The following is a 26,703-nucleotide window of genomic DNA, read 5'->3' on the forward strand; positions in this document are numbered from 1 at the left end:
GAGACTGATTATGTCCAGACATACGAATAGCAGCACAGAGGGGGTCACATGGAAGCAAATAATTAAGAAAAGGATTGTTTTTATTCTACAAAATTGTAAATGACTTTTAAAACAACTGACAACAACCTTTAAGCAATTGTGAGGTTGAAAATAACCCCTGTAAAGAAATATTCCAAGCAAGAACTGGTACACTGTGGTATGCCTAGTGTGGGGCCTGAGAGGGCAGTGCATGATATGGGATTCTGTCTTTGGTGCGTCATGAAATCTTGTGTTATACTGCGTCCCCCTAGATCCCTGGACTAGGCATATCACAGTGTATAAGAATAACTGGAGTATTCCTTTAAGACTTCTACAGGCTCTGCCAAATATTTTGGTCTGCAAGCTAGGAACATTAAAAATGCAGATTTTTACATGGTAGTAGGTGTCTGAGGTCTGCACAGAGGATTGTCCAAGGCCTATTGGCACTTGGAATTGATTTCCTCTGCCAGAAAATGATGGGTAAGCGTTAGCGTGGCCGGTGGTATCATTTTTACAGTCGCAGGAACAGAGTCTAGAAGATTAGATTTGTACAGGAATAACTTTTGCCTTTTTATGATTTCCCGGCTAAGATTTTTCCAAATAATGATCATATAAAATGGTGTATATCATCATAAATCAGGCCTGGCTCGAGTATAATACACATGGTACAGGAACCGCATTGCTGAAAACTTTGTCCCATAGCCACGCTTCTTCCGTTGTGGACCCTCCGCAGGAGTAACCGTTTGCAAACTTCACTTTCAAGGAATATTTGCAAGAGCCTGAGAGGTGTGCCCAGTCTTCTGTGGCTCTGGTTGGTCTGCCCTTAATTCAGGAGAGAGGGGACACAATGGACGTAATCAAAGTAAACCCTTATTATGACCCAACACCGGGCAGAAAGGCCTGATGATTGCTTCCCCTTCCCACTGTTTGCTAACAATGCAGTTCTTCTACAGAAGGGAGTTACGCACAGGGTCTTACCAACTTATAGCAAGGGAATGAAACCAAGGTGGTCTGGGCCCTTTGGTCTGTTACGGTGCTTCGCTGTCCTCTATGGTCCTTTCTGTGGTTAAGTATCTTTGCAGCGCCCCAGAGACCTGGTCGTTGCAGTAATGTCGCTCTGCCGCTAAGGGGAGTGATGGTACGTCTGATGGCACTAAAGGAGTTCATCTGACCAGGTATCTCCAACACACAGTACATTTCACACTCTGGTCACTAGGGGGAGCAAAGGGTTTTATTTATTAGGCCACTCCTGACACTGGTAAAACTAGGGGTTGGATAGGAAGTTAGAGAGAAGCTGACTGGGTTTTGTTCAGGCAACATCCCGTGGCAGGGGGTATTGCGGGGGAAGATTCAGGGGGGTCCCTGTCAGGTGTGGGAACCTGGCAGGTACCTAGCGACAAGGATAGAACGTTACGTGTCTGCGCTATCTGCGGCGGAATCCAAAGAAAGGACACGAAGCGAAGGATATTGTGGACAGTGAGAAACGAGATCAAAGCATGAAGGAGAGCCAGTAGGAGTCGTGCCCGGAGAATGGCAACATCCTACTGAGGCGCGTAGCCAGTGCCCGGAACACCGAGGAAGTAACTGACTTTATTCCTTACTTCAAATACCGCAGGACAGTTAATTATAGGTTGGCTGTCTACCTTACATCACCTAAGCAGACATAGGGGGCAACGCGTGGAGAGGGGCATCTCTAGGGTCCCGGAAGAGCTCCGAGCCTACCCGTCAAACGGGTGCGTCCTAGCCATAACAAACCTGGGGGACGGAGAATAGAAAGAACGAGAAAGAACTAGAAAGAACTGGAACGAACGAGAACAGAAGTTGTGAGGACTATCCCGAATGCTCAGCAGGGAAGCACTACAACACACAGGCGCTAGTGGTAGGCCACGATTTCCACCTGTAAAGGGAACTCTGGATGTGTCTTCGGACCGGCCGGTCTCAGACAGCCCTGTTAACAGTGCTCTGGATTGAGGATCCTGAAGTCTTCAGTAAAGAGGTAAAGAGACTGCAACCCTGTGTCCTCGTTATTGACTGCACCTCACACCATCACCACCTACATTACTGGGAAGCCCTGGGGACATACTTCACCTGTGGGAAGGTATACCATCTAGCTGCCATCACATCACCCCAGTGGACCCCAAGCAGCGTCGGTCACCCTGACCGAATACCACAGGTGGCGTCACGAAGCCTTAGCTGACTTTCATCATCCCTTTTATTGGACGCCCCTTAGCAGGGTCATGGACCGGGTCCAGCCACTGTGACATCCCCAGAACTGAGACAGAGAGGACCAGTACCGAGTAACCTGTGGCCCTGTGTCTGGGGGCGCTCCATCTTCATCATACATTTGTCATATTTTCTCATCTGCCACCATTTTTTCCACATAAATAAAGAGGTTTCCAGTGCTGCTAGACGTCATAGTGTCCTCATTGATTCCTCTTTGATTGCCAGAAGTCTTCTAGGCGGTGCTCATGATCCGAGAAGTCATGGGGTTCTCCTTGATTCCTCTTTGACATCCCAGAGGATGATTTTGGCTTAGCCAATGGTGAAGTCAGAAGCTTGGCGTGATGTCAATTCAGGTGGACTGGGCATGAATGTCGATGACTCTTTTGTCCTTTAGCGTCACCCAGATGACTCCTGGTACGTAATTTGCAAAAAAGCGCTTGTCCTTTATTATCTTTCTGCATAATAGTAAATATTGCTTTAACCACAAAACTCTGCTGACAGGTTCCCTTAAAGGTGCAGGTGATGAAGATCTTCAATATTGACTACATATACTATACAGATTAACGAAATATTGGCAGCAGTAGTGAATGAATATACTAATCTTGTGGGAGGCAGCTTAAAACATTGGGCATGTTGAAATCCAGCTGCCCAATCCTAAACATCTGGACCTAGAAGAAAGTTTGGAGCCCTCCATGGACATTAGATTATCAGATGGTCCTGCTGAAATCATCATGTTTTTGGTTACCAAATGTGTCTAGCCAACTTTGTTTTTAGAGGTGGTGAGAACGTTTGCAGAGATTCCCCCAACACAGATCCTAACAGTGTGCTGAATCAACCCACGTACCAGGTGCAAAAAGGTGATGTAGTGTCCAACGGAAGGGCCTCCTCTTTGTAGCTTGATGGTTCACCACTATTTGCACTACGTATGCCACAATTTTTCATATTAAAGACAACTAGATTTTTGATCATGTATTATATTTTCATTGCCTTTTCCTTTCCCTTTAGATCTGTCTCAATCGCCAGTGTCAGAACATCAGCGTATTTGGCGTCCACGACTGTGCAGTTAAATGCCACGGACACGGAGTAAGTTTTCCAATCCAGGGTTTTTAGATGTTTGGCAGGATGGACGGATAATTGGAAAGTGGTGCCCGCTGAATGATAGCAATGTTTCTCTGCACATTTAATCACGGGACATACTCACTTATCGCATTTGGCTATTATAAGCAAATGATTAACTGGAGCCGAGTAATGAAATGATAACGTGACAATGGAAGGGCTCGCACTGCTACAACACGATCATTTCCATATAATGCTAATATGGACGCTGATAAGAAGTTACACTCTCATAATGGAGCTGGTTGCATTTTCATTTTTCTACGGCTTATCTTTTCATTCTCCAAAACTCTTTGAGAGTGTATGTCCTTGAGTCTCCTATGAAGCTTCTCTATAGGAGGAGCAGGGCATACGTAGACGAGAGGGTGTCCAAAGCCTAGAACAAACTTATTATGGTGCCAGGTTTTGCCAACAAGGACAAATGGGCTTTTTTTCATGACCCATTGTCTAATATTCCGCTTTGTTTGCTAATAATGCAGCTGCCTTCTAGAGAAATTATGACCAACAAAGACTAGTCTCAAAGGGCGTAACTATTGTGGGAACATGGGTTGCAGTTACACCATGACCCCGGAGCCTAGGATCCCAACAGGTACCTTTGGTCCATGGAAGAACACTAATTAGGACTTTTGCTACCTTGGGGCAAAGTTAGAGATTTTGCATTGGTATCCAAGAGCTTCATTGTTGTGAATTCTGTTGTCGGGCTCCCTCCTGTGGTCATGAATGGTACTTCACCTGGTTCTGTCCATGGACTTCCTCTGGTGGGTGTTTCTGAGTTTCACAGGTGACGAGGTTAATTCGTTAGCTGCTGCTCTATTTAACTCCACTTAGATCTTTGCTCCATGCCACCTGTCAATGTTCCAGTATTGGTCTAGTTCACTCCTGGATCGTTCTTGTGACCTGTCTTCCCATCAGAAGCTAAGTTCCAGCTTGTATTTCTTGGGTTTGCTATTTTTCTGTCCAGCTTGCTATTTAATTTGTTGTCTTGCTTGCTGGAAGCTCTGGGACGCAGAGGGAGCGCCTCCGCACCGTGAGTCTGTGCGGAGGGTCTTTTTGCGCCCTCTGCATGGTCTTTTTGTAGGTTTTTGTGCTGACCACAAAGTAACCTTTCCTATCCTCGGTCTGTTCAGTAAGTCGGGCCTCACTTTGCTAAATCTATTTCATCTCTGTGTTTGTATTTTCATCTTTACTCACCGTCATTATATGTGGGGGGCTGCCTTTTCCTTTGGGGAATTTCTCTGAGGCAAGGTAGGCTTTATTTTTCTATCTTCAGGGCTAGCTAGTTTCTTAGGCTGTGCCGAGTTGCATAGGGAGCGTTAGGCGCAATCCACGGCTATTTCTAGTGTGTTTGATAGGTTCAGGGATTGCGGTCAGCAGAGTTCCCACGTCCCAGAGCTCGTCCTTATTATCAGTAACTATCAGTTCATTCCGTGTGCTCTTAACCACCAGGTCCATTATTGTCCTGACCACCAGGTCATAACAGTACAGGTGGCCCAAAGTACTAATGCATCTCAATAGAGGGATAAGAGAAGTTCTGAGACCATTTTTTTTTCTTTGCAGTGTGTTTTGTCTCTATTTTCCCCTTTACCTCTGGGTGGTTCAGGACACTGGTGTAAACATGGACATTCAAGGTCTGTCCTCTTGGATGGATAATCTCACTACAAGGGTACAAAACATTCAAGATTTTGTGGTTCAGAATCCGATGTCAGAGCCTAGGATTCCAATCCCTGATTTGTTTTTTGGTGATAGATCTAAGTTATTGAATTTCAAAAATAATAGTAAATTGTTTCTTGCCTTGAAACCTCGCTCCTCAGGTGACCCTGTTCAACAAGTAAAGATCATTATTTCTTTGCTACGTGGTGACCCTCAAGACTGGGCATTTTCCCTTGCGCCAGGAGATCCGGCATTGCGTGATGTTGATGCGTTTTTCCTGGCGCTTGGATTGCTTTATGACGAACCTAATTCAGTGGATCAGGCAGAGAAAAATCTTGCTGGCTCTGTGTCAGGGTCAGGATGAAGCGGAGATATATTGTCAGAAGTTTAGAAAGTGGTCTGTGCTCACTCAGTGGAATGAATGTGCCCTGGCAGCAATCTTCAGAAAGGGTCTCTCTGAAGCCCTTAAGGATGTCATGGTGGGGTTTCCCATGCCTGCTGGTCTGAATGAGTCTATGTCCTTGGCCATTCAGATCGATCGACGCTTGCGTGAGCGTAAAGCTGTGCACCATTTGGCAGTACTATCTGAGCATGGGCCTGAGCCTATGCAATGTGATAGGACTTTGACCAGAGCTGAACGGCAAGAACACAGACGTCGGAATGGGCTATGTTTTTTCTGTGGTGATTCCACTCATGCTATCTCCGATTGTCCTAAGCGCACTAAGTGGTTCGCTAGGTCTGCCACCATTGGTACGGTACAGTCTAAATTTCTATTGTCTGTTACTCTGATTTGCTCTTTGTCATCCTATTCTGTTATGGCATTTGTGGATTCAGGCGCAGCCCTGAATTTGATGGACTTGGAGTATGCTAGGCGCTGTGGTATTTTCTTGGAGCCCTTGCAGTATCCTATTCCATTGAGAGGAATTGATGCTACACCTTTGGCCAAGAATAAGCCTCAGTATTGGACCCAATTGACCATGTGCATGGCTCCTGCACATCAGGAGGATATCCGCTTTCTGGTGTTGCATAATCTGCATGATGTGGTCGTTTTGGGGTTGCCATGGCTACAGGTTCATAATCCAGTATTGGACTGGAAATCTATGTCTGTGTCCAGCTGGGGTTGCCAGGGGGTACATGGTGATGTTCCATTTTTGTCTATTTCATCTTCCACTCCTTCTGAAGTTCCACAGTTTTTGTCGGATTATCGGGATGTATTTGATGAGCCCAAAGCCAGTGCCCTACCTCCTCATAGGGATTGCGATTGTGCAATTAATTTGATTCCTGGTAGTAAGTTTCCTAAGGGCCGATTGTTCAATTTATCTGTGCCAGAACACGCCGCTATGCGGAGTTATATAAAGGAATCCTTGGAGAAAGGCCATATTCGCCCGTCGTCATCACCGTTAGGAGCAGGGTTCTTTTTTGTGGCCAAGAAGGATGGTTCTTTGAGACCTTGTATTGATTACCGCCTTCTTAATAAGATCACAGTCAAATTTCAGTATCCTTTGCCGTTGCTGTCTGATTTGTTTGCTCGTATTAAAGGGGCTAGTTGGTTCACCAAGATAGATCTTCGAGGGGCGTATAATCTTGTGCGTATTAAACAAGGCGATGAATGGAAAACAGCATTTAATACACCCGAGGGCCATTTTGAGTACCTGGTTATGCCATTCGGGCTTTCCAGTGCTCCATCAGTATTTCAGTCCTTTATGCATGACATCTTCCGAGAGTACCTGGATAAATTCCTGATTGTGTATTTGGATGATATTTTGGTCTTTTCGGATGATTGGGAGTCTCATGTGAAGCAGGTCAGAATGGTGTTCCAGGTCCTTCGTGCGAAATCCTTGTTTGTGAAGGGGTCAAAGTGTCTCTTTGGAGTTCAGAAGGTTTCATTTTTTGGGTTCATTTTTTCCCCTTCTACTATCGAGATGGACCCTGTTAAAGTCCAGGCCATTTACGATTGGACTCAGCCGACATCTGTGAAGAGCCTGCAAAAGTTCCTGAGCTTTGCTAATTTTTATCGGCGCTTCATCGCTAATTTTTCTACTGTTGCTAAACCCTTGACTGATTTGACCAAGAAGGGTGCTGATGTGGTCAATTGGTCTTCTGCGGCTGTAGAGGCTTTTCAGGAGTTGAAGCGTTGTTTTTCTTCTGCCCCTGTGTTGTGCCAGCCAGATGTTTCGCTTCCGTTTCAGGTTGAGGTTGATGCTTCTGAGATTGGAGCAGGGGCTGTTTTGTCGCAGAGAAGTTCTGATGGCTCGGTGATGAAGCCATGTGCTTTCTTTTCTAGAAAGTTTTCGCCTGCTGAGCGTAACTATGATGTTGGTAATCATGAATTGTTGGCCATGAAGTGGGCATTCGAGGAGTGGCGTCATTGGCTGGAAGGAGCCAAGCATCGTGTGGTGGTCTTGACAGATCACAAGAATTTGACTTATCTTGAGTCTGCCAAATGGTTGAATCCGAGACAGGCTCGATGGTCGTTATTTTTCTCCCGTTTTGATTTTGTGGTTTCGTACCTTCCAGGCTCTAAGAATGTGAAGGCTGATGCCCTGTCAAGGAGTTTTGTGCCTGACTCTCCGGGTGTTCCTGAGCCGGCGGGTATTCTCAAAGAGGGGGTAATTTTGTCTGCCATCTCCCCTGATTTGCGGCGGGTGCTGCAAAAATTTCAGGCTGATAGACCTGACCGTTGTCCAGCGGAGAAATTGTTTGTCCCTGATGGATGGACTAGTAGAGTTATCTCTGAGGTTCATTGTTCGGTGTTGGCTGGGCATCCTGGAATCTTTGGTACCAGAGATTTGGTGGCTAGATCCTTCTGGTGGCCGTCTTTGTCGCGGGATGTGCGTTCTTTTGTGCAGTCCTGTGGGACTTGTGCTCGGGCTAAGCCCTGCTGTTCTCGTGCCAGTGGGTTGCTTTTGCCCTTGCCGGTCCCGAAGAGCCCCTGGACGCATATTTCTATGGATTTTATTTCGGATCTCCCCGTCTCTCAAAAGATATCGGTCATTTGGGTGGTTTGTGATCGCTTTTATAAGATGGTCCATTTGGTACCTTTGTCTAAATTGCCTTCCTCCTCTGATTTGGTGCCATTATTTTTCCAGCATGTGGTTCGTTTACATGGTATCCCGGAGAGCATCGTTTCTGACAGAGGTTCCCAGTTTGTTTCAAGGTTTTGGCGATCCTTTTGTGCTAGGATGGGCATTGATTTGTCTTTTTCCTCGGCTTTCCATCCTCAGACAAATGGCCAAACCGAACGAACTAATCAAACTTTGGAAACATATCTGAGATGCTTTGTTTCTGCTGATCAAGATGATTGGGTGTCCTTTTTGCCGTTGGCTGAGTTCGCCCTTAATAATCGGGCCAGCTCGGCTACTTTTGTTTCGCCGTTTTTCTGCAATTCTGGTTTCCATCCTCGTTTCTCTTCAGGGCAGGTTGAGTCTTCAGACTGTCCTGGTGTAGATACTGTGGTGGATAGGTTGCAGCAGATTTGGACTCATGTGGTGGACAATTTGACATTGTCCCAGGAGAAGGCTCAACGTTTCACTAACCGCCGGCGCTGTGTGGGTCCCATACTTCGTGTTGGGGATTTGGTTTGGTTGTCGTCTCGTTATGTTCCTATGAAGGTATCCTCTCCTAAGTTTAAGCCTCGTTTCATTGGTCCGTATAAGATTTCTGAGGTTATCAATCCTGTGTCATTTCGTTTGGCCCTTCCTGCTTCTTTTGCCATCCATAATGTGTTCCATAGGTCGTTATTGCGGAGATACGTGGCGCCTGTGGTTCCATCCGTTGATCCTCCTGCCCCGGTGTTAGTTGAGGGGGAGTTGGAGTATGTGGTGGAGAAGATTTTGGATTCTCGTGTTTCGAGACGGAAACTCCAGTACCTGGTCAAGTGGAAGGGTTATGGTCAGGAAGATAATTCCTGGGTTTTTGCCTCTGATGTTCATGCTGCCGATCTGGTTCGTGCCTTTCATTTGGCTCATCCTGGTCGGCCTGGGGGCTCTGGTGAGGGTTCGGTGACCCCTCCTCAAGGGGGGGGTACTGTTGTGAATTCTGTTGTCGGGCTCCCTCCTGTGGTCATGAATGGTACTTCAGCTGGTTCTGTCCATGGACTTCCTCTGGTGGGTGTTTCTGAGTTTCACAGGTGACAAGGTTAATTCGTTAGCTGCTGCTCTATTTAACTCCACTTAGATCTTTGCTCCATGCCACCTGTCAATGTTCCAGTATTGGTCTAGTTCACTCCTTGATCGTTCTTGTGACCTGTCTTCCCATCAGAAGCTAAGTTCCAGCTTGTATTTCTTGGGTTTGCTTTTTTTCTGTCCAGCTTGCTATTTAATTTGTTGTCTTGCTTGCTGGAAGCTCTGGGACGCAGAGGGAGCGCCTCCGCACCGTGAGTCGGTGCGGAGGGTCTTTTTGCGCCCTCTGCGTGGTCTTTTTGTAGGTTTTTGTGCTGACCGCAAAGTAACCTTTCCTATCCTCGGTCTGTTCAGTAAGTCGGGCCTCACTTTGCTAAATCTATTTCATCTCTGTGTTTGTATTTTCATCTTTACTCACCGTCATTATATGTGGGGGGCTGCCTTTTCCTTTGGGGAATTTCTCTGAGGCAAGGTAGGCTTTATTTTTCTATCTTCAGGGCTAGCTAGTTTCTTAGGCTGTGCCGAGTTGCATAGGGAGCGTTAGGTGCAATCCACGGCTATTTCTAGTGTGTTTGATAGGTTCAGGGATTGCGGTCAGCAGAGTTCCCACGTCCCAGAGCTCGTCCTTATTATCAGTAACTATCAGTTCATTCCGTGTGCTCTTAACAACCAGGTCCATTATTGTCCTGACCACCAGGTCATAACACTTCATGTTACACCATCAACTAGACCTCCTCTCGCTCAATAGTAGGCATATTGTCTTCATTATATAGTTCATCAGAATTTAAAACCCTATCTTAAGTGAGACAACCCCTTTACCATAGGGTGGCCATAGGAAAACATTTCTTCTCGCCAACACTAATGGTTCTACCATATGGTCTACAAGTTACAGGTGGACAGCACGGTGGATCAATGGTCAACATTGTTGGGTTGGAATTTGCATGGAGTTTGCCTGTTTTTCTCCTGGGTCCAGTTTTCTCCAATACCCCAAAACTTTGATTGATTGGGCCCCTAGTATAGATTTTACATCAGGATCCAGGAGCTTCAATTTATACCAATACTTAAGTTCTTTTCAGGTCTAGTTCTTCTCGTTCCCGGCGAGGATGAAGGTTCATACACACAAACCGAATGTATACAGCATTTACTCCAAGATATTAAAATGCTTTTGCGTGAAATGAAGCGCGCGCATTAAATACCGGATTAAACGGAATAGTTGAATATGTTTGAGTAATAGAAAAGTGGAATAGCGTTCCATATAGCTAATAAATAAATATAGAGATAATAACTTAAAAGTCATTTCGGGGACCACATGCCGAGCAGGTGAGCACCACACTGTCTTGGTTGACTTTGAAGCAAATTTCTCATCATGGCATCTAGCGTATGTCTTGGAAATGCATATTTTACTCTCAATTTAGATGTTCCTTTTTGCATAAATGCTAAACTATAGTACAGAGAGCCTACTGCAGTGTACCAGGAAAGAAAGAAACGGTAAACGAGACTTTACGTATTGTATTAATAGAAAGAAATCGGCAAAGTACATGGAAGTAACAGTCTGTGAGTCACTCCAGTGTGAAGTCTGTCTGTAAAAATCGTATTGAAAGTTGATGCATAGAAATCGCATCATACATAAAACATGGCTGTACTGATCCAGCAGAGCACCACAGGTCAGAGCCCAAGATCTAGTGCCAGAATGTGTCCCAATGATCTGACGAAATGCATCACCTCCTCCTCCTGTACAATGACTGATACCATCTCTATATACAGTAGATAACACAGGATCCTCCATTCACAATAGGTGATGTCACAGCTCACCTCCTCCCTCTCCTGTACAATGACTGATAACACCTCTATATACAGTAGATAACACAGGATCTACCATTCACAATAGGTGATGTCACAGCTCACCTCCTCCTCCTGTACAATGACTGATAACACCTCTATATACAGCAGATAACACAGGATCCACCATTCACAATAGGTGATATCACAGCTCACCTCCTCCTCCTTCTGTACAATGGCAGATAACATCTCTATATACAGTAGATGACACAGGATCTACCATTCACAATAGATGATGTCACAGCTCACCTCCTCCTCCTGTACAATGACTGATAACACCTCTATATACAGTAGATAACACAGGATCCACCATTCACAAAAGATGATGTCACAGCTCACCTCATCCTGTGCAATGACTGAAAACACCTCTATTTACAATAGATCACACAGGATCCAGTAGTCACAACTCACCTCCTCTTGTACAATGACCTCTACACATCATAGAATAAGCATGAACATCTCCATTCTACAGGTTCTTATGGTCCTTCTATAAAGCATCTATAAATGCTGTTAACTGCAACTTAGGCAAAAAACAGAAAAAAAAATAAAAAAATAAAACAAAATGAAAAAAAGAAGGATACGTGCCAGTATCTGGTTGAAACTTTTAAAAATAACACAGGTGATACATTCCCTTTAAGGTTGTGCTCAGGCTCACAAATTAGGTATTTGCATCAAAGGCAGAAGGTTTTAAATTAAATTCTAGGCTAGATTCATTTTCTTGAGCAAATTTTCATTAACATTTCAATGTTCTAACATTATCATTTTACTTCAAAGGCAGAAAAGTTTAAATGTAAAACGTAGATGAATAATTCCGACACTAGATAACGATATTAGAAAAGTCTGAGAATAAAACTTCCCGTCACTGTCTGAAGCCTGAGAAGTGGATCACGATCAACAAAATGGTCTGCAACCTGCACCTGTCCAGCTGTTAAAGAGCCACGCCGGCGTTTTATTTTTGCCTCGACCTTTAGCAATTAGCAGTGTGTGTACAGTAAGTGCATTACAATGAGTAGTGGTTGCCGTCTTCTGCCGTTTCAAGCGCTGCTCCGATGCTCTTCTGAATCATATGTCTGCCACTGTGACCATCCGGCTCACACAACGTTTGCTGCGTGGACCACAATTCATTTTCTCAATGTAAATCTATGAGACTCTGAACAAGGCTAACTTTAAGAAAGGAATTAATCTTCTGTGGTGTGAGCCGGCAAGAAAGAGCAAAGATCTGTGGTCACATGTTGCAGCAGAGGCAAGGTGCAGCGATGGAAACGGTAGAAAACAGCGACCGGTAAGTATTTTACTGCACATACATTACAGAAGGGGCAATAAAAAAAACTCCAAAGTTGTCCTTTAAAGGGACACTGTCACCTGAATTTGGAGGGAACAATCTTCAGCCATGGAGGCGGGGATTTTGGGTTTTTGATTCACCCTTTCCTTACCCGCTGGCTGCATGCTGGCTGCAATATTGGATTGAAGTTCATTCTCTGTCCTCCATAGTACACGCCTGCGCAAGGTGTAATCTTGCCTTGCGCAGGCGTGTACTATGGAGGACAGAAAAAAAAAAACGCTGTGCGCATGCTGTGGAAAAAACCGCGCTGAAACGCAGCGGTTTACAATCCGCACCATGTCACTCCTTTGTGCGTTTCCGCAGCGGATTTACAACTGCCCTTATGGAAAACCGCAGTTGTAAATCCGCAGTGGAAACCGCAGGAAAACCACGGAAAATCCTCGATAAATCTGCAGCGGTTTTCCACTGCGGATTTATCAAATCTGCTGGAATCCGCTGCGAAAAAATCCGCAGTGGACCCAGACTACGTGTGCACATAGCCTAAGGGTATGTGCACATGTAGAATGGTCCTCTGCGGATTTTTCCGCAGCGGATTTGATAAATCCGCAGGGCAAAAACACCGCATTTTTCCTGCGGATTTGCCGAGGTTTTTGTGCGTATTCCACTGCTGTTTTACACCTGCGGTTTTCTATTATGGAGCAGGTGTAAAACCACTGCGGAATCCGCAAAAAGAATTGACATAAACCGCTGCGTTTCCGCGCGTTTTTTTTTCTGCAGCATCGGCACAGCGTTTTCGGTTTCATATAGGTTTACATTGTACTGTAAACTCATGGGAAACTGCTGCGGACCTGCAGCAATTGCCGCAACGTGTGCACATAGACTCAGGGTATGTTCACAGGTGGTAAAATTGCAGCAAAACCAAACAATCCGCTGTGTATAATTTGCACGTTTCTATATGCGTTTTCGCGTCTTTACTCTGGCTTTTTTTTTTAAATTCATTTGAATAGGGGAAAAATGCTGCAAAAACGGTGAAAGGTTTGATAAGATGCAGATTTGCAAAAAAGCTTTGGTTAAAATATGCAGTTTTAAAAAAATGCAACACGTGCGTGAGATCTCAGAAATCACATTCATTTTGCTGGTGCTGTAAAATCCAAACTACTTCTACCTGCTAGAGCTCATTCAGACATTGGTGATTATGCTCACATGAAAATAATCGGTCTGAGTTTCATCAGGGCTTCTGATCAAATTTTCAACAGAGTTTGGTCTTTGTGTCCATTTTGACCATTAGGCCACGTTCACTCGTTAAGTATTTGGTCAGTATTTTACATCAGTATTTGTAACCAAAACCAGGAGTGGAACAAATAGAGGAAAACTATAATAGAACCATATGCACCAATTCTGTATTTATCACCCACTTCTGGTTTTGGCTTACAATTACTGATGTAAAATACTGACCAAATACTGAACATGTGAACGTGACCTTAGAGTTTCATCAGTTTTTCTCATGTGTAAAAAAAATAAATAAATAATAGCGATTTCTCTGGCTTTTCCTATTAAACATTCTGTGAAAAACGCAACACAAGAATGCCATCTGTCCAATTTTTTCCTGGGATCCATAGACTTTTATTTGTGAGATTGATCCATGACTTTTATCAAAATCGGACATGTCTCTGTGATTTTGTGCAAACCATTTGTTCCTTAAAAATACACAAACATGTGAACAGCTCCATAGACTATAATAAGTACGAGTTCTATCTGTGAAAAGCACAGATAACACTCGAGTGTGAAAAACTAGCATAAGAATGAGGCCTTGATCACTAAAAAAACGGACAGCACTCAGGTGGCACATAGATGGTTTCTGGGTGTTATCCATTTTTTACCATGGACCCATTCACTTTAATGGGCAAGTTTGAGCCACAAATGTAAATTTTCAATGAGTAAAAACATGGGGAATATGTATATTAAGCACAGATGTCTGAATAATGCCTTAGTGAGACTGTTCTTCAACATGATTACAGTAGGTTCCCGATTTGCTGCAAAAATTTTCAACCCAAATCCAAAGGATGTCACAGATGAATCCAAAGTGGCACATCTGCAAGAAATACTGAGGATTTTAGGCAAATTTTATTGCATTTTTTTGTTGCCAACCCCTTAAATTAAAATATATATTATATACATAAATCCCCTGACACTTCTGTAGTGATGCTAGCCTGATCTTCTGCTGGTCTTGGCCCTCGCAGGACGGTGCGCTGTTACATGTGACGGCTGAAGCTTGTGACCAGTGACAGCACTTTATCACTGCAGGACGGTGATACAGAGACCGGCCGGGGTATCAGGGTAGTGTTATTAGACCGTGGGTGCTGGTGCGTATCATGGGGGAGGTTTATTTTAAGCAGTCCATAGTGAAGAAGCTAAAAGAAAATCTACACCAAAATTTGGTGGAGTTTGAGAGACAGAGCTACGAGAGGCCTCCTCAATCTCTGACCGTCTGTCTACAGAAGGAGAAGGCAATCTGCAAAGGTTTGGGACTCTAATACGACATCAGCATATTCGACACTCACATAAATTAATATTAATATATATTTTTTGCATTTTCAAGGTTTGCAATAATAAGAAGAATTGTCACTGTGAAGCTGAATGGGCGCCTCCGTACTGTGACATGCCAGGCTATGGTGGTAGTGTGGATAGCGGACCCATGAGAGCTTCAGGTTTGTGACTTTTGTGCTATCATTTGTACATGGACAGTAGATTTTGGTGGATGGACCCAAGCGGAATTAGTAGGTTCCATAGCAAGGGTCCCTAGCTGCCTTCTCTCCACCCCGCTCTACATAGGTCTTTCCCATAAATAAGTAGAGACCTGTCAATGAACTGGAGCGGTGCAGCCGGCTGGTGTCCACACTGGACTAGTCAGGTCTCTCCCAATGGTTCCCGGCCAGCTCTTCAAACTATGTTTGTTTTTTTTAAGCTGTAAAAGGAACAGGGTTTTCCTCCACAAAATATTGAACCTTATGGTTATCAAAGAGGCCCTCCTTACACCTCTAATGCCATTATGTCTGTGAAAACGCCTGTGCTCCCTGACAATATTGCTAGGCCCCTCACAATTACTTGTGCAGTAACAGTTCCTTGCAATATGTCCAAAGTGACCACATTTAAAACATTTCACAGAATAATATTTCCTCTCCTTCATTGTACCCGGCCATTTGCAGTACCTGGCAATATGGCCGGAGCCAGCACAAGCATAACATCTAACACATGCCATGTCTGATTTAGGGGCCCGGACAGAACATACTTCTTTCTCTGGAACTTTTAAACTCTTCTATTACTAAGTATGCACTTTTAACAATGTCACGTTTGAACTTTCTTTGTAATGTAGACAGCACATATCTGTCATTACTTTTCGTTATTGGATCAAAATTTGATAAAATATTTGATCCCTCACCTGTTCCATCACTCCCCCCTTTTTGCCCTGCACAAGGCACAATTGGTCGGGGATCTGACCTTGTGTTCAGAGACAAAGAGAAGGCCGGCACCACATGTGAAAAATCATTGATGATATTTTTCAGACTATTAATTAGTTGGGAACTAGAATCCAGCTGCACTGATTAATAATGGCATCACTAGCTGCTGCCGTTTTCTTCACAGCTTTGATCTCAACTTCATATCAACACAATGATTTTTCATTTTCAGCAGTTGTGATTCAAGGCTAGCAATCTGCTTTTCTCTGTCCACATTATACTGGTCGTTCTCTGCCAGTTGTGTCTGTAAGGCCGGCTTCACACTTGCGAGTTTTACGGACGTAAGAGCGCAGAAACTACGTCCGTAAAACTCGCAAAAAATACGGCACAATTATTCTCTATGCACCTGCTCCTATCTGCCGTATTTTACTGATCAGTATTATACGGCTTTCTACGGCCGTACAAAATCGCAGCATGCTGCGTTTGTCACCGTACTGCGCAAGAAATACGCCAATGAAAGTCTATGGAAGCGTGAAAAATACGGATTTCACACGGACAAGCAGTGTGACTTGCGAGAAATACGCAGCGCTGTTAGAGAGAAAAGCCGGTAATTCAGTGCGGTGTACAGTAAAATCACACTGACAGCTTACAGTAGAATAGGTAGAATAAATGTGTACACATAGAATAGGTATATACAGTGGGGCAAAAAAGTATTTAGTCAGTCAGCAATAGTGCAAGTTCCACCACTTAAAAAGATGAGAGGCGTCTGTAATTTACATCATAGGTAGACCTCAACTATGGGAGACAAACTGAGAAAAAAAAATCCAGAAAATCACATTGTCTGTTTTTTTAACAATGTATTTGCATATTATGGTGGAAAATAAGTATTTGGTCAGAAACAAAATTTCATCTCAATACTTTGTAATATATCCTTTATTGGCAATGACAGAGGTCAAACGTTTTCTGTAAGTCTTCACAAGGTTGCCACACACTGTTGTTGGTATGTTGGCCCATTCCTCCATGCAGATCTCCTCTAGAGCAGTGATGTTTTTGGCTTTTCGCTTGGCAACACGGACTTTCAACTCCCTCCAAAGGTTTTCTATAGGGTTGAGATCTGGAGACTGGCTAGGCCACTCCAGGACCTTGAAATGCTTCTTACGAAGCCACTCCTTCGTTGCCCTGGCAGTGTGCTTTGGATCATTGTCATGTTGAAAGACCCAGCCACGTTTCATCTTCAATGCCCTTGCTGATGGAAGGAGGTTTGCACTCAAAATCTCACGATACATGGCCCCATTCATTCTTTCATGTACCCGGATCAGTCGTCCTGGCCCCTTTGCAGAGAAACAGCCCCAAAGCATGATGTTTCCACCACCATGCTTTACAGTAGGTATGGTGTTTGATGGATGCAACTCAGTATTCTTTTTCCTCCAAACACGACAAGTTGTGTTTCTACCAAACAGTTCCAGTTTGGTTTCATCAGACCATAGGACATTCTCCCAAAACTCCTCTGGATCATCCAAATGCTCTCTAGCAAACTTCAGACGGGCCCGGACATGTACTGGCTTAAGCAGTGGGACACGTCTGGCACTGCAGGATCTGAGTCCATGGTGGCGTAGTGTGTTACTTATGGTAGGCCTTGTTACATTGGTCCCAGATCTCTGCAGTTCATTCACTAGGTCCCCCCGCGTGGTTCTGGGATTTTTGCTCACCGTTCTTGTGATCATTCTGACCCCACGGGGTGGGCTTTTGCGTGGAGCCCCAGATCGAGGGAAATTATCAGTGGTCTTGTATGTCTTCCATTTTCTAATTATTGCTCCCACTGTTGATTTCTTCACTCCAAGCTGGTTGGCTATTGCAGATTCAGTCTTCCCAGCCTGGTGCAGGGCTACAATTTTGTTTCTGGTGTCCTTTGACAGCTCTTTGGTCTTCACCATAGTGGAGTTTGGAGTCAGACTGTTTGAGGGTGTGCACAGGTGTCTTTTTATACTGATAACAAGTTTAAACAGGTGCCATTACTACAGGTAATGAGTGGAGGAAAGAGGAGACTCTTAAAGAAGAAGTTACAGGTCTGTGAGAGCCAGAGATCTTGATTGTTTGTTTCTGACCAAATACTTATTTTCCACCATAATATGCAAATAAATTGATAAAAAAACAGACAATGTGATTTTCAGGATTTTTTTTTCTCAGTTTGTCTCCCATAGTTGAGGTCTACCTATGATGTAAATTACAGACGCCTCTCATCTTTTTAAGTGGTGGAACTTGCACTATTGCTGACTGACTAAATACTTTTTTGCCCCACTGTATATATATATATATATGTCAGTGAGACACATATATGTATATATATTAATATTTATTCCAGCGCTATACAGCTTGAAAGCCGGTAATTCAATTACCGGCTTTTTCTTTCTCCTTCCTAAAACCCGACATGATTTGAGACATGGTTTACATACAGTAAACCATGTCTTCTCTCCATTTTTTTTGCAGATTTCACACTACTAATGTCAGTAGTGTGTATCTGCAAAATTTGGCCGTTCTAGCTCTTAAAATAAAGGGTTAAATGGCGGAAAAAATTGGCGTGGGCTCCCGCGCAATTTTCTCCGCCAGAGTAGTAAAGCCAGTGACTGAGGGCAGATATTAATAGCCTGGAGAGGGTCCATGGTTATTGGCCCCCCCCTGGCTAAAAATATCTGCCCCCAGCCACCCCAGAACAGGCACATCTGGAAGATGCGCCTATTCTGGCACTTGGCCACTCTCTTCCCATTCCCGTGTAGCGGTGGGATATGGGGTAATGAAGGGTTAATGCCACCTTGCTATTGTAAGGTGACATTAAGCCTAATTAATAATGGAGAGGCGTCAATTATGACACCTATCCATTATTAATCCAATTGAATGAAAGGGTTAAATAAAACACAAACACATTATTTAAAATTATTTTAATGAAATAAAGACAATGGTTGTTGGAGTATTTTATTCTACGCCCAATCCAGTCACTGAAGACCCTCGTTCTGTGAAAGAAAAAACATAATAAACCAACAATATACTTACCCTCCGCAGATCTGTAACGTCCAACGATGTAAATCCTTCTGAAGGGGTTAAAACATTTTGCAGCAAGGAGCTTTGCTAATGCAATGCTACTCCTCGCTGCAAAACCCCTGGGAATGAGTCTAAATATAGATCAATGAGCTATATTTAGCTTCATTTGCGGTGAGGCGCCCTCTGCTGGCTGTTTATAGATCGTGGGAACTTGCCTAGAAAGCCTGGGAGTCAAAAAATGTTGTATCTTAAATTTTTCTTGAGTAGTAGGGTGAGAAAAACTAGGACCTCTAAGCATCATGGGACAATTTACGCATGATAAACAGGGGAAACATCCCTTTCTGTTTTGACCAGACATAGTTGTTTGACTGGACCTTTTGAAGGGTCCAATATCAGATTTAATTATAGTGGAACCAATAGTACGGTTACGTTTGTATGAAAACATTGGAGGATTGGAGAATTCTGTCACTTGGGGTAGACATTTAGACAACATACCCCAATGTTTACAGACAATTTTTGAAATTTTGCTACTCTCCTCACAAAAAGATGTCACAAAAGGTATACGATTCAATTCTTTTTTATAAGGCTTTTTTTGAAGAAGATCATCTCTTTTTAATAAATCCACCTTATTTTTTTGTGTTTTTAGAAGATTTTTAGGGTAGCCTCTGTCTGAAAATTTTTTTAGGGTATTTTCCATGGATTCTTTTAAAGAGTCTTCCCTACTCTCAATTCTTTTGACTCTGATTAGCTGGCTAAAGGGGATGGATTCTTTCATTTTTCTCGGATGTTGGCTTTTAAAGAGAAGAAGGTCATTTTTGTCCGTCGTCTTAGAATACAGTTGAGTCATCAATCTATTGTTATCGATTTTTACACTCACATCCAAGAACTGAATATTAGTGTTTGAGTATGCCAAAGTGAATTTGATTGTGTCGTCAACTGCATTCAAGTAATTATGGAATTCCAGCAGTGTAGCCTCTGGACCAGTCCAAATTAAAAAGATATCGTCTATGTATCTCCACCACGCAGCAACATAGCTGAAGTGGGGAGATACATAGACAAAATCCTCCTCGAGGGTGCTCATGACGATATTTGCATAAGCCGGCGCCATATTTGCGCCCATGGCAACTCCTCGCAATTGAAAATAATAAACGTCTCCAAACAGAAAATAATTTTTGGTCAATATCAACTCAAGCAATTGTAAAATGAATGTTCTGGTATCCTCAGAATATTGAGTATTTTGCAGCTTCCTACTAATTGCCTCCAAACCTCTGGACCCTCTCCAGGCTATTAATATCTGCCCTCAGTCACTGGCTTTACTACTCTGGCGGAGAAAATTGCGCGGGAGCCCACGCCAATTTTTTCCGCCATTTAACCCTTTATTTTAAGAGCTAGAACGGCCAAATTTTGCAGATACACACTACTGACATTAGTAGTGTGGAATCTGCAAAAAAAATGGAGAGAAGACATGGTTTACTGTATGTAAACCATGTCTCAAATCATGTCGGGTTTTAGGAAGGAGAAAGAAAAAGCCGGTAATTGAATTACCGGCTTTCAAGCTGTATAGCGCTGGAAAAAATATTAATATATATACATATATGTGTCTAATGACATATATATATATATATATACATATATATATATATATATATATTTTTTTTTTTTTTTCTTTTTGGGACACATGGATCATTTCTATAGCGGTATGTTGGTTTTGCAAGCCTGCGAGAAAACCACGCAGTACGGATGCCATACGGATTACATACGGAGGATGCCATGCGCAAAAAACGCTGACACACCCTGCCTACGGAGGAGCTACGGACCACTATTTTCGGGACATTTCAGCGTATTACGGCCGTAATATACGGACCGTATTTTCATACGCTGAGTGTGAAGCCGGCCTAAGGCACACACTCTCTGCACATTAGTCACACAACACTGGCAGTGGAAATTTGGGGAATCTGCATTACTCAGGGATTCCTCATACACACAGATCAGTTTAGCTAACATTTGTAGTCGTTTACTTGATTTATTCAAGACCGACAGTCTCTCTATGCTCATGCTATAATGCCCACATGCTTGTTCCAATAGGGCAGACCACAGCATTTCTGCAGATTTAGGTACAGTGGGGGTTACTGGGTGAAATTTACTGTGCTTTGCTAATCTTTTAAGGGTTGATAAGTCCATACTCACTCTTCCTGAAGCCATCTTGGTCGTCCTCCTTGTCCCTTCTCTGCTGCTTGAAAAAGGTCCTTTTACCTCTGGAACACCTCTTCCTGACCAGATGGACTTTACCTTGAGAACGACTATGGCTCTTTGGAAGATTGGATGGTAAAAATCACCCCAAACTCTCAAAGATTACCAAGCAAAGGAAAAAGAAAAAACGTTAAAAATCAAAAGATTGTAGGTTCGTCTCCTACCTGGCTCGCCATTGTAAAATATTAAACCTTATGGTTATCAAAGAGGGGAACTCTCCTTACACCTCAATTGAGGTCCGATATCAACTATTAACACCAAAATTGACTACTAATAATTAATATCCACTTAATACCTCAATGTTATCTTTTCCTTATACTATATACTAACTGAGACAAAACAGTGTAATAATAAAGGGTATTTATTAGACACACACACAAGTCTACAGTCTATAACATACATATATATTTATACCCAAGCTGGTGACAATAAATATATTTATATACAAATATACGGATATCACAACTCTGATATAGTAATATCACTACAGTATACAGTGATATCCCAACAGTATCACACAGTAATAACCCACAATAACCAGTAATATCACAACAATATCACACAATATAAAAAAACACAATTAACTGCACGATTACCCAAATCACAGATACAATATCAGCCTTCCCACCTATGGCTAGCTAACCCTAATAAATAGTACTGGGCCTATTAAGAAAAGGGGAAAAGGGGATACAGAGTATACTTAAGCCATGTGGGTCCATCATCATTCCAGGCAATGCAGGCACCTCAAAAGAGACAGAGCACATGTGTCTCGTGCCTGTTATGTCCAGCTAGAAGAGGTGTGTCCAGCCTCAGGTGTGTGGGGATGAGGTCACAAATCTATTGTCCACTTGCCTAAGTCCTAAATGAAACCTGATATACCAGCTCATGGCAGCTTTGTTTTACAGCAGGCTGGAGGGGGGGATTTGCTCCATGTGGTATACATGTGAGGGATATACCCAAAACATAAAGATATACATTTGGGTGCACTTCCCTTCTACATAAACATTTCAGTAACAAAAATAGCTGCAATAACGCAGTCAGGCTCAGATTCATGCTGACAATATTTCAGGCTGTATGAATCTAATGACAGGTTCCCTTTAATCACTACTTACAGATATGTTCTCCTTACCTTTCCTCATGCGACTATCCTCAGGTAAGTCAGGCACAAGATTCTCTGCTTCGAAAAAAAAAGCAAAACATGATTTTGTGATACTCTGTTGGGAGATGTTGATGCTATATGTCGCTAAATGTGTCCCCTCTGTTTTACAGATAAAAGAAGTTTAGTGACTGGTGTGTTGGTGACAATCTTCTTTATAACCGCTATCACCTTTATTATATACCTCAAAAGAAGGACTGTATTTAGATGGCTTTTTGCAAATAAGAAGACCACTATTGAAAAATTAAGGTAAGTAACCACAATGGATGGGTGAATTATTTCCAAAATTATTGCATTGTAAAAAATATTGTAATAACTGAACTGCTTTAGGTCTGAAGTATTAGGCCTCATGCACATAATATTCGGGACCGTGTTGTAATATGGCACCCATAGAAATATACTGGCCTATACTGTGCCTTTATGTGCTACAGTTTCATACAGAAGCACATGGAGGTCTTTATATTAATGAATATATAATTCACAAAAAAATATTGTGGCAAGCTTCAATTTGGGCTCTATGTCCGAGCATTGCCATTAGTGAAAAATACCGCATCGTACGGAGGAGCCACATAACATCTATGGCAGGCTGGCCCGCATAAATATTTACCATAAATACATATAATGTTTTACTTGATGTAAATGCTGCTTTTCTCCTGAATCCGACTATTGTTTTCTTTTGTTTTTGCGCCTTTCTGTTCCTGAGATATGGCCTTCCTTTCCCTGTATACAGATTTAGCCTATTTTAGCCAACTGGGTGAGGTCTTCAAGGCGACACACACAGAAAAGCATTCAGAACCCATGCCCACTTGGCTAAAAAGAATAGAGCTAGATACAAGGATGAAAGGGCCATATCTCAAGAATGGAGTGGAGCAGAAACAAAAGAAAAACAAAGAACAGAACAGGGACATTTGCACCAGGTAGAAATTTACACTTGTCAAAAAATAAAGGGAACACTTTAACAACACAATGTAAGTCCAAGTCAATCACACTTCTGTGAAATCAACCTGTCCAGTTATGAAGTAACACCGATTGTGAATCCATTTCTCCTGCTGTTGTGCAAATGAAACAGACGACAGGTAGAAATGATCGGCAATTAGCAAAAGAGTGATTCTGGAGGGGGTGACAACAGACCATTTCTATGTTCTCATCCTTTTTGGCAGTTGTTTTGGTCACTTTTGCAGTTTGTCATTGCTCTCACCTCTAGGAATACTGTACAGTAGCATGAGTTGGTGTCTACAACCCACAGAAGTTTCTCAGGTAGTGCAGCTCATCCAGGTTGGCACATCAATGCAAGCTGTGGCAAGAAGGGTAGCTGTGTCTCTCAGCACAGTGTCCAGAGCATGAAGCAGATACCAGGAGACAGGCCAGTACACCAGCAGACGTGGAAGGGACCATTGGAGGGCAACAACCCAGCATCAGGACCACTACCTCCTCCTTTGTGCAAGTAGGAAAAGGTGGAGCAGAGCCCTGTAAAATGACTTCAAGTAGGCCACTAACATCCATGTGTTTGCTCTAATTGTCAGAAACAGACTCCATGAGGGTGGTATGAGGGCCCGATTTCCATAAGTGGGTGTTGTGCTTACAGTCCAACACCGTGCAGGGCGATTGGCATTTGCCAGAGAACATGATTGGTAGAGTCGACATTAGCGCCTTGTGCTCTTCACGAATGAGGGTAGGTTCACACTGAGCACATGTGACAGAGGTTACAGAGTCTGGAGATGCCACTGAGAACGTTCTGCCTGCAACATCCTCCAGTATGACCAGTTTGGCAGTGGGTCAGTAATGGTGTGGTGACGCATTTCTTTGTAGGGTCGTACAGCCCTCCTTGTGCTAGCCAGAGGTAATGATATGAGATCCTTGGACCCATTGGGAGACCATATGGAGGTGCAGTAGGCCCTGGGTTCCTTCTGATGCTTTACAATGCTAGGCCTCATGTGGCAGAAGTGTGTCAGTGGTTCTTACATGATGAAGGCATTGATGCTGTGGACTGGCCCGCCCATCCCGCAGACCTTAATCCAATGGAGCACATCTGAAATGTCATCAAATCTGAGACTGTCCAGGAGTAGACTAATGCTTTAATGCAGGTCTGGGAGGAGATCCCTCAGGAGACTATCCGACACCTCCTCAGGAGCATGCCCAGGCGTTGTAGGGCTTTCATACACGTTGAGGCCACACACACAATACTGAGCATCATTTCCTTGTCTTGAGGCATTTCCACTGAAGTTGGATCAGCCTGTAATTTGATTTTCCACTTGGATTTTGAGCATCGTTCCACCTCCAGACCTCCATGGGATATTAATTTTGATTTACATTGATCATTTTAATGTTTTATAGCTCTCAACACATTCCACTATGTAATGAATAAAGATTTGCAACTTGAATACTTAATTAGATGATATCTAGGATGTGGGATTTTAGTGTTCCGTTTATTGTTTTGAGCAGTGTGTATATTTATGGCAATTAATAAGACCACTTTAATACTAAATTTGAAAAAAAAGTAGGAGCAATTGTAGAGTAAATAGTAATTAAAGACAATAATTACATTTCAACAGGATTTCAGAGAGACGGCACAGAAGACAAACTTCTAGGCACATTTTATGCAGCGAGAAGCAACATATGTTATAACAGGTTGTTTTGTAAGAGGTGATACTCCATCTGCAGGAGTGCCCCACCTACCAAGGGCCATTCATAATACTGGTGTCTTCTTATGTAGCAAATTAGGATTTGGGCCACACTCGGGCATCAGAGCTTGGGTGTGACTGCTGCTCTGCATCGTGTCCACCGCCTGCTCTCCCACGTTCCACCTTTTGCTGAATTCTTTGGGTAGAAATTTCTCAACGACAGAGCCAGACTCTAAGGCCGGAGTCACACACAACATATGGCATCCGTACGGCGAGATTTTCTCGCCGGTTTGCAAAATAAACATAGAATGGATCCATGGCCTCAAATATTCGTAAAAACATATATACAGCATATATATATATATGTCAGTGAGACACATATATATACATCCTGTATATTTATATTTAATACAGCGCTAGATAGCAGAGAAACTGGTAATTCAATTGCCGGCTTCTGCTATCTCATTATCCAACCCGACAGGATAAGCAGGGGAACGTAGCTACCTAGACTTGCGGTGCTGCGCCCCCTGCTGGCATAACCTCATATGAACTCGAGCGTGAGAAAATATTCTGAAAAATTCCCACGCTCGAGTTCATATGAGTTTATGCCAGCAGGGGGCGCAGCACCGCAAGTCTACGATGCTACGTTCCCCTGCTTCCATAAATTCCCCACTTGTTACAGGCAGGAGCACAGCTGCATTAGCAGGCTTCTGCTTGTAAAATTATTTAACCCCTTCTGATGGATTTACATCATGGGACTTGACTGTAACGCCGGAAAGGTATGGGATATTTTTGTTTTCTCTAGTCACCTTCCACGACGGCATACGGAGGTTGCCTCTTTGCCCTAATGGGGAACAGGAAATGGAGAGGTTAAAAAGGCCCTCCCACCTCCCTCTCACCAGTGTCTTTCCTGTTCCCCATGGGACAAGAGAGGTTTACTTCGTTTGCAGTGGTGGCCGGTAACTACTGCATCCACTAGGCTCTGGCCTATATGAAACCGGGCAGCATGGGGTCGTATCTTACCTCCCCTCTTATGCTGCTCCCGTCGTGCCGCGCTGCGGTGTCCTCGGGACCTGTTCCTAGCCTTCCGGTGCCCCCGTGAGGGCAAAGCAGGCTAGCGTTCCTGACCGGAGTCCTCCTGGAGCTCTCCGGTCTCCTCTCCTCCACATGCCGCTGGCGACCCGGAAGTGATCGCGCGCGTCACTTCCGGTCTTTTCTGCGCTCTCTGGAGGCACTTCCGCCAGCGGTGTCTCGTGCAGGACGGCGTCCTCCACCCTGGACCATGGAGGGGAAGAGGATTTTCGCAATCGCTGGGGGCAGGAACATGCCGCAGAGCATAAAACCTGCCAAAAAACGTCGCAGGTAAGACTGTCCTGTCATGGAGAGCAGTACCTGCCCTGCGCCTGCAGAGCCCAGCGCTGCCCCTGCCACAGTAAGTGCTGCAGGGACAGGGGTCCTTAGCTAGTGACTTGGGGGTATTATTAGTCATGACTCTCTCTCCCCTCTCATTGCAGGAAGAAAAGTCTGCCCCCAAAACTACTACTAAAAAGAAGTGTGCCATCTGTAACATTAAAGGGAACCTGTCACCCCGTTTTTTGAGATTGAGCTATAAATACTGTTAAATAGGGCCTGCGCTGTGCGTTACTATAGTGTATGTAGTGTACCCTGATTCCCCATGTATGCTGAGAAATACATTACCAAAGTCGCCGTTTTCGCCTGTCAATCAGGCTGGTCTGGTCAGGTGGGCGTGTTCACAGCGCTCTTTTCTTCCCCAGCTTTCCGTTGGTGGCGTAGTGGTGTGCGCATGTCCAGAGTTCCGACTTCCCTGCGCCCACGTGAAGACACAGCGCGCGATCTGCGCTGTAATCCCTTGCATCGGTGGGGGCGGCCATCTTCCTGGGGCCGCGCGTGCGCAGATGGAGTGCTCTGCTGCACGGGG

General features: G+C 43.8%; 1 protein-coding gene across 1 annotated transcript in view; it reads left to right on the forward strand.

Moving 5' to 3' along the window:
• ADAM12 (ADAM metallopeptidase domain 12) overlaps nt 1–26,703 on the forward strand; it is a 636,998-nt gene that overhangs the window by 567,508 nt on the left and 42,787 nt on the right. Inside the window, exons 17-19 of the mRNA XM_069753950.1 lie at nt 3,247–3,324; nt 14,846–14,954; nt 22,257–22,392. Of these exons, the coding sequence (XP_069610051.1) occupies nt 3,247–3,324; nt 14,846–14,954; nt 22,257–22,392 (323 nt within the window). The remainder of the gene's footprint in view (nt 1–3,246; nt 3,325–14,845; nt 14,955–22,256; nt 22,393–26,703) is intronic.

This window comes from Ranitomeya imitator, chromosome 2 (genome assembly GCF_032444005.1).
Source record: "Ranitomeya imitator isolate aRanImi1 chromosome 2, aRanImi1.pri, whole genome shotgun sequence".
NCBI lineage: Eukaryota > Metazoa > Chordata > Amphibia > Anura > Dendrobatidae > Ranitomeya > Ranitomeya imitator.